The sequence below is a fragment of the Ursus americanus genome, chromosome 13 (assembly GCF_024610735.1).
Source record: "Ursus americanus isolate L20-20 chromosome 13, mUrsAme1.1.p, whole genome shotgun sequence".
Classification (NCBI taxonomy): domain Eukaryota; kingdom Metazoa; phylum Chordata; class Mammalia; order Carnivora; family Ursidae; genus Ursus; species Ursus americanus.
Window position 1 is genome coordinate 63,709,509 of NC_142139.1, and position 12,720 is coordinate 63,722,228.

At 40.8% G+C, this 12,720-nt stretch overlaps 1 protein-coding gene across 1 annotated transcript in view; it reads left to right on the forward strand.

The window, feature by feature from the left end:
• KIF13B (kinesin family member 13B) overlaps positions 1 to 12,720 on the forward strand; it is a 193,543-nt gene that overhangs the window by 132,816 nt on the left and 48,007 nt on the right. The window contains exons 27-34 of the mRNA XM_045774018.2: positions 197 to 296; positions 872 to 998; positions 1,764 to 1,819; positions 3,436 to 3,560; positions 4,813 to 4,989; positions 7,704 to 7,796; positions 11,409 to 11,561; positions 12,358 to 12,435. Coding sequence (XP_045629974.2) covers positions 197 to 296; positions 872 to 998; positions 1,764 to 1,819; positions 3,436 to 3,560; positions 4,813 to 4,989; positions 7,704 to 7,796; positions 11,409 to 11,561; positions 12,358 to 12,435 — 909 coding nt within the window. The remainder of the gene's footprint in view (positions 1 to 196; positions 297 to 871; positions 999 to 1,763; positions 1,820 to 3,435; positions 3,561 to 4,812; positions 4,990 to 7,703; positions 7,797 to 11,408; positions 11,562 to 12,357; positions 12,436 to 12,720) is intronic.

A 12,720-nucleotide genomic window follows, 5' to 3' on the forward strand; every position in this document is an offset into this window, starting at 1 on the left:
TCTTGTTCCAGAACAGCAGTGCTTTGATTTCTGGAACTTTCTGTTCTGAATAATGATTGGAGTCAACTAGTAGTGGTAATAAAGAGATTGAGTATAATACTTTACATTTTTGAAGCCTTAGAGTAAGGTAGATGGAGCATTGGTTTTCAAATGTCATGACGTTTTATTTGCCATAATTTCCCTTGTTTTCTTCCAGGATCGGGATTTAGAGAGACTGCGTAGAAAATGGCTAAATGCATTAACAAAACGTCAGGAGTACTTAGATCAACAACTGCAGAAGCTTGTCAGTAAACATGGTAGGAAAAGCTAGTTGAATATTTCCTTTCCCCCCAATCTGTGTGTAATTCATTTCCATTTGCAGCCATATAGATTAGAAGTAGATGAATACATCAGTAATGGGGATGGCAAGAGCATAGGAATGTTACTTATTTGTGTCATATCCTTTCAGAGTAACATTTATTTAACTATAATGATATCTTTCTATAGGTCTCCCCCATCCCCAACGAAGAGAGAAAATACAGTATGTAAACACTGCCCTTCAAAAATAAATTAAGGAGGGTGCTAACGTTCTTGATTTCTTCTCTGAAAGCACTTGAATCCTCTAACTCTGGGAGAAATTGTTCATGTGCTGGTCCATGTTGGCCTTCCATGAACCAAAGATGGCCTTTCTGTAAGAGTACACCAACATCTTTAGCTTACAGTTCATTTTTTACTGTGATTTTTTTTTTTATCACTAAGTAAGGAAGTAGTAAGTTTTCGGTGAACCCTTACCAACCAGTACCTGAAATACAGGCAAATCCTATTGATTTGCAGGACAAAAGTGTAAATCAAGCGAGAAATTTGTATTTGATCCTCATTCCTGCTATTCTAGATAAAACAGAGGATGATGCCGACCGTGAAGCTCAACTTCTAGAGATGAGGCTGACTCTGACCGAGGAGCGGAATGCAGTCATGGTCCCCTCCGCTGGCAGCGGCATTCCAGGGGCCCCGGCAGAATGGTATGAATGCTGCCACGTGTCTTCGGATGTTCCAGATGCTCACTGAGCCGCCTGCTCTCTGTATGAATTCTGCCTCTGTTCCAATTAATGGAAGACTCATCACAGCATAGTGGAAAAAAGTTTGAATTAGAGGAAGTGTTAAATTATTTTCATGAGTCGGAATAACTGTGGCCTAAAACTGTGTTTTATTAAATAATATTGTTATTGGCCCAAATAATTAAGATTTCTGAGAATCTAAATCAATATTTAATACCACTGCACTTAGCATTAAGAAAAAAAGTTAATATGTTAATTACTTGGGTCATTCCCTTAAAAGACCATTCGGTCATAATAAAATTGCAGCTCCAGGAGTTTTTGGTTTTGGTGCTGGCTTAAACTGTACTGTCAGCAAATGTTCTGTGCCACTTTATAGAAATTAAAAATAGTAAATTAAGCCATATGGGGCCCTTAAGTATATAATTTTTTAAGAAAAAAGTAACTTTAAACAGAGCTTCAATTATAAACAGATAGATGTATTTTATAAGACTGAATTCTAGTATCAGAACATATGATACTTATAAACGAGAGCACCAATTAAAAGAAGTGGCAGTTACAGGTAAGTCTTTGGGGCATCTCTGATGTGAAATTATGACAAAAACACAACACCCACAGTTATTATTGGCTTGACCTGTAATACTTCTCACTGTGGGTTAACACTGTGTCTCAAAGTACATTCTGCTGAGAAAGTCTGCTTTATTTGAGATGCTATTTTTCATTATGTTTTAGGACCCCAGTTCCTGGGATGGAAACACACATTCCTGTTATATTCCTTGATTTAAATGGTAAGTTAGGAGGTGCTTTCTGAAGGCTTAACCTCTGACAAATTAGTGTCCGAGTCACACTTAGATTCTAACAAAGTTTGCAGTGAAGCAATTCTGTAAGCCTAAGGTTAGGGTCTATTTTATGTGTGCTGAGGGACGCAGACACTTGACAAAGAATGAATTTTCTGTAAGAATAATAGTTTGCTGCGTAGCAGGTACGTTTCCTCCTGGCGTGTCCGTGACTGGTATGTGTGTGCGTGCTTTGTTCTCCTCATCGTGTTAGGATGAAGTAGCAGGTGTTTTCCTGCACTGGGAGTATTGTCTTCTTTAATTCTTAGGAAGAGACTTCTCTCTGGAAAGGACTAATAACTAGTGACGCTTATGTAGCATGCTTTCTTTTATCTGTGTTTTCTTAGCACTATCTAATAAATTTCTCACTTTTTCTGTAAGTTCTTAGGCCCTTCTTTCCTACGTTGCTTATTTATGAGAAACTGCCCTTTTTTTCTGACTTTTTTCTCCTTCATGTAAAATAGTTTGGATGTGGCTACATTTTACATTTACTCTGTCCAAGGGGGGAAAATAAAAATGAAAAAGTAGATTAAAGAGCTAAAAATAAGGTAAAAGTCAGCAGTTAAATTCCTAAAACATCTGCAAAAAAACTGGTGTATTACAATTTAACTGTCCTAAATAGGCAAGCTTGGATGTCCTCAGTGGTTTTCTTCCACCTAGCTGAAAGGGAGTTATAATAACTGAGGTATTTAGCATCTTATACTGCTTAGCTTATTTAGACATACGGAAAATTATTATATGGACACAGAGTTAGCAAATAATACTTTACTGTCTGTCCACCTGAGAGGGTTTCAGTGTTTTGCCACAGCTCTCTATCCTATCTTATTGTTCTCTGGTGTCTTGGAGGCTGAGGCTTACTCAGGCCTATCCTTATGTTAGGTTCCTAGACAGGTGAGGTGCTCGTGTGTGCATGTGCACGTGTGGAGGAGGGTAAGAGTGGAAGAGAATAAGCTTATAGAAGACCCGTTTGTACGGACATCCCAAGAAACGATCAGGAACTTGTGCAGCCCGATGCCCATTCTTGATCCACACAAGCCCACATACTAGAAAGATACTTTTGATGGCTACTCACAAGCTTAAGATGGATAGGGGGTTGGGAGGGCCAGACTTAGAACTAAATAACTAAAGGGCCAAGGGGCAACCCTCCAAGTTTCTGGCTCATGTAGCCAATTGATTCTTTTGTTGAACTTAACTGTCAGATAATTGGAATCACTCTCGCTTCTCATTTCTTCAATGCACTAAAAGATGCGGAATTTGGGTTATAATCCTATCATTAACATTTATGGGCTGACCTTGAGTAACCTCTTGGGTATCTTGGCTTCATTTGCCTTCCATGTAAAATAAGGCATAAAGGTAGGAGATTGGATAAGATAATTTCTTGAGAGTCTATCCATCTCTAAGAACTGTGAACTGTTTAATGGTCCTCTTCCATGTCATGTAAGATTTTAGAGCCAAAAGCAAATGAAATTTGAGGCAGTAGAATTTTAATACTAAGCATATTGAAATTTAGCGGGTAGGGGTTATCCTTTAAAACGATCTCTGATTTAATGGAACTTCTTTGCTTTTAGCTGATGATTTCAGCTCCCAGGATAATCTTGATGACCCAGAAGCTGGTGGATGGGATGCTACCCTCACCGGTGAAGAAGAGGATGAGTTCTTTGAACTACAGATTGTAAAACAGCACGATGGAGAGGTAAACTAGGGAAAATCGGATGAAAAGTAGTTTCTTTAACCTTTTCATGTGTCTTTTGAAACAGTCGGCAGTGTAATCATTTTGATGCTTACATTCCTCAAGAAATATAAATGAAAGCCTTTCATTATGACTTCCAGAAAGAGCAGAACCCCTTCCAGAAGGAGTGGATGGTCAGATTATGTCCACTGACCATTTTACTTCCCCTGCTGGTAAAGGATCTCTGTTCGTATTCATAGTTCAGCCCAGCAGTGGTCCCTTCTCTGGGGAGATGCTACTGAAGTACATACAGGGAAAATGACGCAGTGTTTGGGGTTTGCTTTGAAATTCTTTAGTAAAGACTTTTTAAGAAGAGAAAAAAAGAATAGATGAAGGCAGTATGGCAAAATCTTGATAATGTTTGAATCTGGGTGATGGGTGTACAGTGGGGCTTCCTAGTTTTGAGTATATTGGAAAAATGAAAAAGTAGTTTAAGCAAGGAGAGCTGATGGGATGCTTTGAAGGGCACATCATCCCTTAGTGGTATTCCTAAGATACAAAACTTCAATAGTAGGGGAAAAGCCAGCACACCCAACTGTGATGCATTCTGTACAACAGTAGGCCTGTCAGTATCTTAAGTAACAAAGAAGGGCTGGAGAACCATTCCAGATTAAAGTAGACTAAAGGGGCATGGCACCTAAATGCAGTTAGTGGTCCTGGATCAGAACAGTTGAAAGATTTGAATATGGACTATGTATTATGGAATAGTATCACATTAGTGTTATATTTCCTGAATATACTTGTCCTATGGTTAAGTCAGAGGATGTTCTTGCTCTTAGAAGGTACTTGCTAGTGTATTTAGGCAGGTAGAGTTACAGGTCTGTAACTTACTCTAAAGTGGTTCAGCAAACAATCCTGCGTGTGTATGAGTTATGAGAAAGACAATGGAAAAGTGGCAAAATATTAACAGCTAATGATTCTAGATGGAAGATAACACAGGAATTCATTGTCCTGAATTCACATCTCTCCTTTATGTTTGAGCATTTTTCAAAATTAAAACATTTTAAAAACCAGCCAGCCGGGAACATTATCCTCTTACTGCCCAGACTAGAGTGATGGAGGCCACATCCTCCCATCCCGGAGTCTCTGAGGCCAGTTCTAGTAGATCTTCCATGCTGACCAGGACGTCCAACCTCAGCCAAGCCAAGCTGTTTCCTTGTGAAGCTTTTTTGTGTTCAGGAGGAGAGGGAAAAGTATGTTCTTTCTGTCTCGGCAGGTGAGAGCAGAAGCCTCTTGGGACTCTGCCGTGCACAGCTGTCCCCAGCTCAGTAAAGGCACCCCAGCGGATGAGCGCGTGTATCTGATCGTGCGGGTGACTGTCCAGCTCAGCCATCCGGCTGACATGCAGTTGGTGCTTCGGAAACGAATTTGTGTCCATGTTCACGGCCGGCAGGTGAGTCATTAATCCCAGTTGAAGAACTGACTTTAGGGCCGGGAATGATTGCTCTGGCCTCCCGTTCACACAGCCCCTGTGAAGCATTGAGTTTTTCTCTTCAGCTCGACTGCTGCTGTCGTGTAACCGTGCCTGCTTCATTCCCGGCACCTGCCGGCCTGACTTCTCCTAGACAGTATTCAGTTATTGCAATGAGTCTTTCTTGTTACGTAGTCGCAAATGAAAGCCATTCTTTTGGATGCCCCAGAGCCCCGTCAAAGCGAAGTTCTCAGTGTTTGTTTTTGACTTTCCATTTGGAAAGACCATTTGGGTCTCACAAGATGTGACTGTTCTTTGCAGATTAGCTGTTGTTTGGACCCATCCTCTGCTTTGCACTTCTTTCTTTCCTCTCCGTCATCTCTGCTAATTCGTGGGCTCATATATTTGGAGAGTGTACTCTGTCGAGCTTTTGTGTAGCAAGATGAGTGAGAATTAGTCTGCATCTTCAAACGGCTTGTGTCCATTGGCCATGTGTAGCTGAATAAACTGGTGATGCCTCTGTTGGGATAGTGCTGGAAAGCAGGTGCTCCCCAGGTGTGGGAAGACTGCAGGCGAAGCAATGAGAACTCACACCGAGCAAGTCCGAGAAGGTTTCAGAGTGGGGAGGGGGTAAGTACACCAGCCGCTCCTTCACAGACGGGGAGTCTGGCAGGCGACGGAGGAAGAAATGGTATGTTCCGTGCAGAGGTAGTGAGGAAGGACAGGGCAGGGCAGGCTCGGACCTCGAGCGGCAGAGTGTGACAGGCAGTGTGTGCCGCAGAGGCCGGGGCCCTGGCTGTCCACACAGTTGCAGCTGGATTATGAGGGACCTTGTGCCGTATGACTGGGTTTAGTAGGAAACTTCTAGGGAAGAACATAAACTATTTCTGTCATTGGCTTGGCAAATATAGGATTTGGGAGGCTCATTCTAGGGATGCTTACTTTTTTTTGAGGCCTTCTTGATACACTGACTAAAACCAGGACAGATGAAAAGAAATCTTTTCATTTAAAAGAGCACAGTCACGGCTGACAGAGTCCTAGATGTAATCTCCACCCCTAAAAATTAATCTTTAGTTCTAAATGTCACACTGATATCAATCTTTGAAATGAAGACTGGTGGTAATGCTGTTAAAATTGCAGCTCTTTAGCTTGGCAATCCAGCATCAGTAAAATCCAGGTCATCAGGTTAGCTGTAGACGTATGTGGTGTGTCTCCCGTTCACTCTTTTCTCTGGCTCTCTTTTCTCGGAAGTCTTTAAGGGATTGAAAAAGACGTGTTGCTCTTGAGGAGCATTTTGAAGAGTTCTTTGCCATTCCTGAGCTAGAGATTCTGCTTGCCAGGCACTGAGACTGACCTGTTACAGCCACCAGCCCCACAGAATCCTTAACAGAAAGGGTACGTCGTGCAGTCACCAAGCTTCTTCTGATGGGTTTTTTTGTTGTTGTTTTTTTGGGGGGCTTGGTTTCAATTTCTTTTTAATTTTTTATTATAGCAACAAGAAGTTGCCACCTCTTTTTCCCTGGTTGAAATGACGTGATACTATCAAATTGATAATGATATAATAGTATTTTAGGACATGCCAGTTTCCCTCCCAATTTCAGAGACTTCAGTCCTAAAAATTGCTTCTTTATGGCAAGAACAGGGACTTCCTTATGATGCTAATATATGCACATCAGCTTCAATAGTTCCATACAGAAAGAAAACAAAAGGTAAGGTAACAACAGCACCCGCACCTCCCCACTCCTCCCGTTAAAAAAAAGGTGTAGCTGTTCCCAGACCAGTGGAATGGGCAGTGGCTCAGCACCATGGCAAGGCTCAAGACGAGAGTGAAGGGCTGCAGTCAGTGGTCTCTTTACATTCTAAGAGCTACAGTCTTTTAAAAAAGTAAAGATCACTGAATAGGAAAGAAATTATTATTAAGTGGGTTTGTGAAAATAGGTACTTCTGAGACCAAATGGCTTGATTTTTCTATTTTCTTTGGAGGTTTTCACAGATTTCCTACTTCCCTTTTGCATGAGGGAAAAGGCTGGATGTTGGTTTACAATTCTCTCGTATCTTTGTTCCCCAATTGTATTCTGCGCTCATCCCTGCTCTCTTCAGCCTCTACAGGGTGTTCAGTCTTAGCATCTTCAAATGAGTCATCTATGCATTAATTCAACAGTTCCGTTCTTAACTGTGCAAAGAGCACAGTCAGCATAAACAATGACCATGCACTCTGAAATCATTCTTCATAACGATCCTGCTTTGGTCAAGAATTTAATGCCTGAACTTGTCAATATTCATGCTGCAAGATGTCCATTGTACTGGAGGGAAAAAAAAGTGTAAGGGTCACCAGTCCTCACTCACATCTTAGAAGGTCACTTTATTGTGTCGAAGTCAACAGTCTTCTTTCTGTTGCCTTTAGGTAGAGCTGAACCAGATGACTGGTGTCAGGTTTCCAGAGTTTGGGGTGTATATTCTTCATATGTTGGGTATAGGACCTGTCACGTGGCAGGAACCTAATAAATCGGTTTTGTGTGCTGCGGCGGAGTTGAAGAGCCTGTATTTAGTGATGTGGATTTCAGCTTGCTCATACTGGAAAGATGCTGTTTCTTTTTGGTTAGAATGAATGCAGTACCCTTTGTGCTGTCTCTTTGTTAATGAAAACTCAGTTTTTGAGGTAGGAAACTGTATCTTTCTGTTTTGTTTTTCTCCAGGGTTTTGCCCAGAGTCTCCTTAAAAAGATGTCACATCGAAGTTCTATTCCTGGCTGTGGAGTGACTTTTGAAATTGTCTCCAATATTCCAGAGGTGAAGGATCGTATGAAGTTTGAGTTTACTAAAAATAAACATGTAAAAAGAGCTAACTCCCTGAAAGTCACCTACCTAAGAAATACAGAGTCAATGAAATTGTGTATTTGGGCAAATGCTATAGATTTGTAGAGGAAATTTCCTAATCTTATTGTTACTCATAGTAAAATGTATTTGTGGCTTTAAAGGTTCTGGTTTTAGTATTTTTTTAAAGAAGAAGTTCCTTTTAGCAAATCAACACTCCTAGAAGACAACCCTCCTTTTTACTCCTAGTAGCCATAAGGTAGCAATATTGTCACCCTCAAAGGGAGGCAACAGAGCACAAAATAGAGATTCAGGCTTTCATTTTGGAATCACACGGATATTTTGTCACCTCTTTGTGAGGTGAAGTTGGTAAGTTACTTGGAGCCTAAATGTTTTCATTTATTAAATTGGGTTAGTGATAGCTTCTGTACAGGGTTGTTTTTAGGGATTAAATGAGATGCTGTATACAAGTCGTTGTGCACACGCTAAGCAGTCGGTTGTGATTGCCATTATTATAGTTCCTATTATTATTTTCTTCTCCCTATTTCTCTTTCTGAACTGAGACCGTCATAAACACATGGAGTTTAAAATACACCCCCAATGGAAGCTTGCTGCATGCTGTGGTTATGTATATGCTTCCTGATATTTACTCCCAGCTGTATTCTCCTGCACCGCGGCACAGCTGGTAATGGAGGCCTTCCTTACACGGCTAGGGGAAAGGGGTTCTAAGAAAAAGACCCTGGAGAAGAGAGAAGAGCAGTTCCTTCTGTGACACTCACTCTCTCAGATCGAGGAGTGAGTGAGGAGATGCAGATTGTACTTCCCTTGCGAGCGGAGAAGTGGGGACGTGCGCTGGGAGCGAACACTCCCTGCTAACCACGCCGTCCATATCTGCATCATTCTCTTCATTTTTGAGGGCTGGACGTTGTTGATTCTGTTGAGTGTTTGAGCAGTAGGTGGACAAAATATATTTTAGTACAGAGATTTGGAAGACTGAAAAGATTACACAGTACTTCAGCTTTGTTTTAGATTTCTTGTACTGCAAGAAACCTTGTACTGGATCTTCAAAGTGTTAGACTTCCACAGTAAATATTAGCTGTTTAACTATTTAATTTGGAGCCCGTTGAACATTTAAAAACCAGGTCTGTTGCAGACTAGCTGCAAAATCTTGGGTCTGTAGTAGATTACTCTTTGTCTACTTAGATGCTCAGCTAGAGACTTACTATTTATTCTCTGTGTCTGAATGTTTTATGTGCCTTTCTGGCTGTTTCATATCTTAACTCTATAAATGGTTTGAATGCAGTTGAGAAACAGTGACCTCTGTAGTGAACTCCCATTTTTCCATTTCTCTCATCTTCCTTCCCCTCCTGTCTCATCCCTTCCTGATTGTAGATTCTTTCTCCTCTTTAAAAGTGCTTTTATTCTCTGGGTGATATGATTTTCAAAGGGAGGAAATGTGGGGAGGGGATCAGCTGAGACATAAGCATATAGCCTCCCATGATTGGGCTACCTGTTAATAATTAGCTAGACATCTAAGTTGGCAAGTGGCTTTTTTCACATTATCAAGCCCTGAAGACTTAAAACTCAACAATGAAAGGACTGCACTTAGTTTATTTTTTATTTGAAAACAAAATGAAAAGATTCCTTGAGGAGCGAGGTTTATCATGAAAAATCCTTAAAAAGTTCTTTGTCTTCGCTGTTACAGTAGCTCTGAGAGCTTGGTGTCGGAAAGAACTGATGATAGGCCAGAGAGCAGGAGATGGTTTCCCCTTTTTCTACCCCAGGACCCAGTCATTCCACCTCTGGGTGCTTACCCAAGAGAAGTGACTGTGTGTGTCCATGGAGATGTGTACACAAACACTCATAGAAGCTTAATCCAGAGTAAATTAAAACTGCAAACAACCCAAACATCCATCAGTGGGTGGATAGATAAGGAAGTTGTGGTATATCCATAGTGTGGAATATCACTTAGCTATACCAAGAAATGAAGTTCTTGAATGAATCTCAGAATCATTATGCTGTGTGAAAGAAGCTAGACACGAAAGAGTATGATTCCATTTACGTGAAATTCTAACACAGGTGAAACTAATCTGTGGTGAAAGAGCTGACCCTGGCTTGGGAAAGGGTAGGGATTGACTATGAAGGCTGTAAGTGAACTTTCTGAGGTAATGGAAACGTTTTTGTATTTTGATAGGGGTGTGGGTAACATAAATGTATACATTTCTATAAAACTCAAGTTTCCCTTTCTTACAAAATCAGGATAATATCTATTCCTTTCAGACACCAAAAAGTGTTCTGTGTTGAGAGGTAGAAGGAAGAAACAATCATCCTCATTTTATAGCTGCGGAAAGAGGAAAGCCACATAATTGGCAAAAAAGGCAAGATTAGAATTTAGGTCTCTTGACTCCTGGTAGAGTATTCCTTCCAAGTTCAAATCTTGCCTTTTTTGCCAATTATGTGGCCTTCCTCTTTTCTCATCTATAAAATGAGGATAATTGCTTCTTTTCAGGGTTATTAAAAGCCCAAATGAATCACTGTAGGAGGTAGAAGTTTTGTGAACTTAAGCCACCTCCCAAATTCTTCCATATTTTATCTGTTCTAAAGCTCATTTAAATTTTTAAAAATACTTTTGATGTTAGGTTGTGTCTTATAATCGATATCTTAAAATTAATTGGCAGAGTTTTTTTTTTCTCCTTAGTGGTATATAAAATAATGTGTTGGTTTTTTTTTTCTTAAAGTTGATGGCATCTTAAGATGCAGTGGCATATGGCTATATATTTTGTAGTTTTTGACATTATTATAACAAATTCACAAGTAAATAAAGTATCAGATTTTCTCTGAGAAGAGTAATTTGTCATGAGCCAAGCTAGCTTGACATGATTAAATGCACTAACAACGGCCCTCCTTGACTTGTGAGTATCCCATTTATATGCATGGGCCTCCCACCAGAGGAGCAGGGATGGGCTCTGTGGGAAAGCACAGTGAGCGAGAATTTACCTAGATACTTTTCTTCTTGGTGGGTGCTACACCACCTCTGGCCTCTGTCACTCCGGAATTGAGGATTGAGACCAATTTTAGAAGCTGCCACATGTCGAATGTATAGTTCGTGGTTGGCTGCCGAGTGAAAGGGTTGAAAGCCGCCCTACTCTCTTTCCTACTCTCCTGTGTCTGCGTCCTACCGGTGTTGTTTGGACCCCAGCTTCTCATTCCTGTCTCTTGCCCCTTGGTGATGTATTTCTGAAGTATTGTGGTGGCAGTTGTTTTTCCAGCTATTTCCACCAAGTCCTTTCTAACGCATAACATTTTGGTTTGCAGTAGGAATACAGCAGGGGACGGTTTTACTGAGAATGTGCTGTGTTTCAGTGGCACTGTGTTTAACCTTGCAAGTTGATCTAACCGCCATTTATACCATGATTTCTGTGGGAAAATGCATTTTGAGTTCCAAAAGCTGGCGTTCAAATGGAATTTTGGAATACACCCCATTTGTTAGTTCAGTACTCTGCGTGTGTGTATTTGTATAGATCAAGAAGCTTTTATGTTTCCTTCTACAGAGTACTTAATTTTAATACACAACTTTCTGTTCTCCAGGATGCGCAGGGAGTAGAGGAACGAGAAACATTAGCAAGAATGGCAGCTAATGTTGAAAACACGGCTTCTGCTGATTCAGAGGCTTATATTGAAAAATACCTCAGAAGTGTGCTGGCTGTGGAGAACCTTCTCACTTTAGATCGTCTCCGCCAGGTTAGCCAACAGAGCTGGTAGCAGTGGTGCTGACCCAGCCTCATTCTCTTTGCCTCTCTGCAATTCGCAGTGTTGTTACATCTAAACTTTTGAAGCATCCGTTTAAGTGGAGTGTATTAATTTAGATAAAACTCGTCAGTTAAGTCTGTGAACATATAAAAGCTTCACTTGGGAAGTTACTTTTACCAAGATGCTAAATGGTATCTAGTTGCCTTGAGGTAGCTGGAGAAAATATTTAACTCTTGCTGGCTAAAGAATTACTTTAAAAATTATTTGATAATGGACAATAATGTTGCTGAAGAAATAAGTAGGAATGTGGCAGAATGGGCCCTTTTTCGCTTAGCTGGACATGCCTGCCATAGCCTTAGAGTAGATCTCTAGAAGGGCTAATAGAGATGCCAGCAGTAAACCTAATCCTTAGCGGAACCCTAAACCTCATTTTACATAGCAATATTGAGACATTTTTTTGTTTTAACCAAAGATCCTTATGAAAAATAAAAGCGAATGATCTAATTTTGACGATCTTTCTCCTGGGACTAACTTCTGGCCAGCTTCAAGGTGGCCATCAGTAGAAAAAGAAAAGAATGATCTAGGTAACCTATTCGCTATACAATTAGCTTTGAATATTCCACAGTGATTGGAATTAGGTCATTCCACAGTGTGAAGAAACAGCCATGATTTAAAGAACCAGGAATGTGTATGTACAGATGATAGCTCAAAGACTGCTATACATGGAATTGCTCTGGAAGTGGGCCTCTTATCTGTATTTTTCCTCTGTACGTTTTCTGACTGACAGGAAGTTACAGTGAAGGAACAGTTGACGGGAAAGGGGAAGTTGAGTAGGAGGAGCATTAGCTCTCCCAACGTGAACAGAGTGAGTACACGGACTCCCCGTTCTGTGCTCTGCCTGCGTTCTCTCTCCTTGGATAACTCTACTCTGTCCTTTAACTCTCATCTCGATATCATTTCCTTCTCCAAACTCGTTAGGTGCCCCTGTTCTCTACCCTGTAGCATCTGTGCACCCCTTTGTCCCTGTCCTCACCAGTAGGATAGGAAAGTGTCCATTTAAGTTTGTCTCTAGTGTTTCTCGCTATTTTTTGTCTGAGCAGTGCCTAGCACAGTGACTGGGTGTTCAGTGAGTGTTTGTTGAACTAAAGCA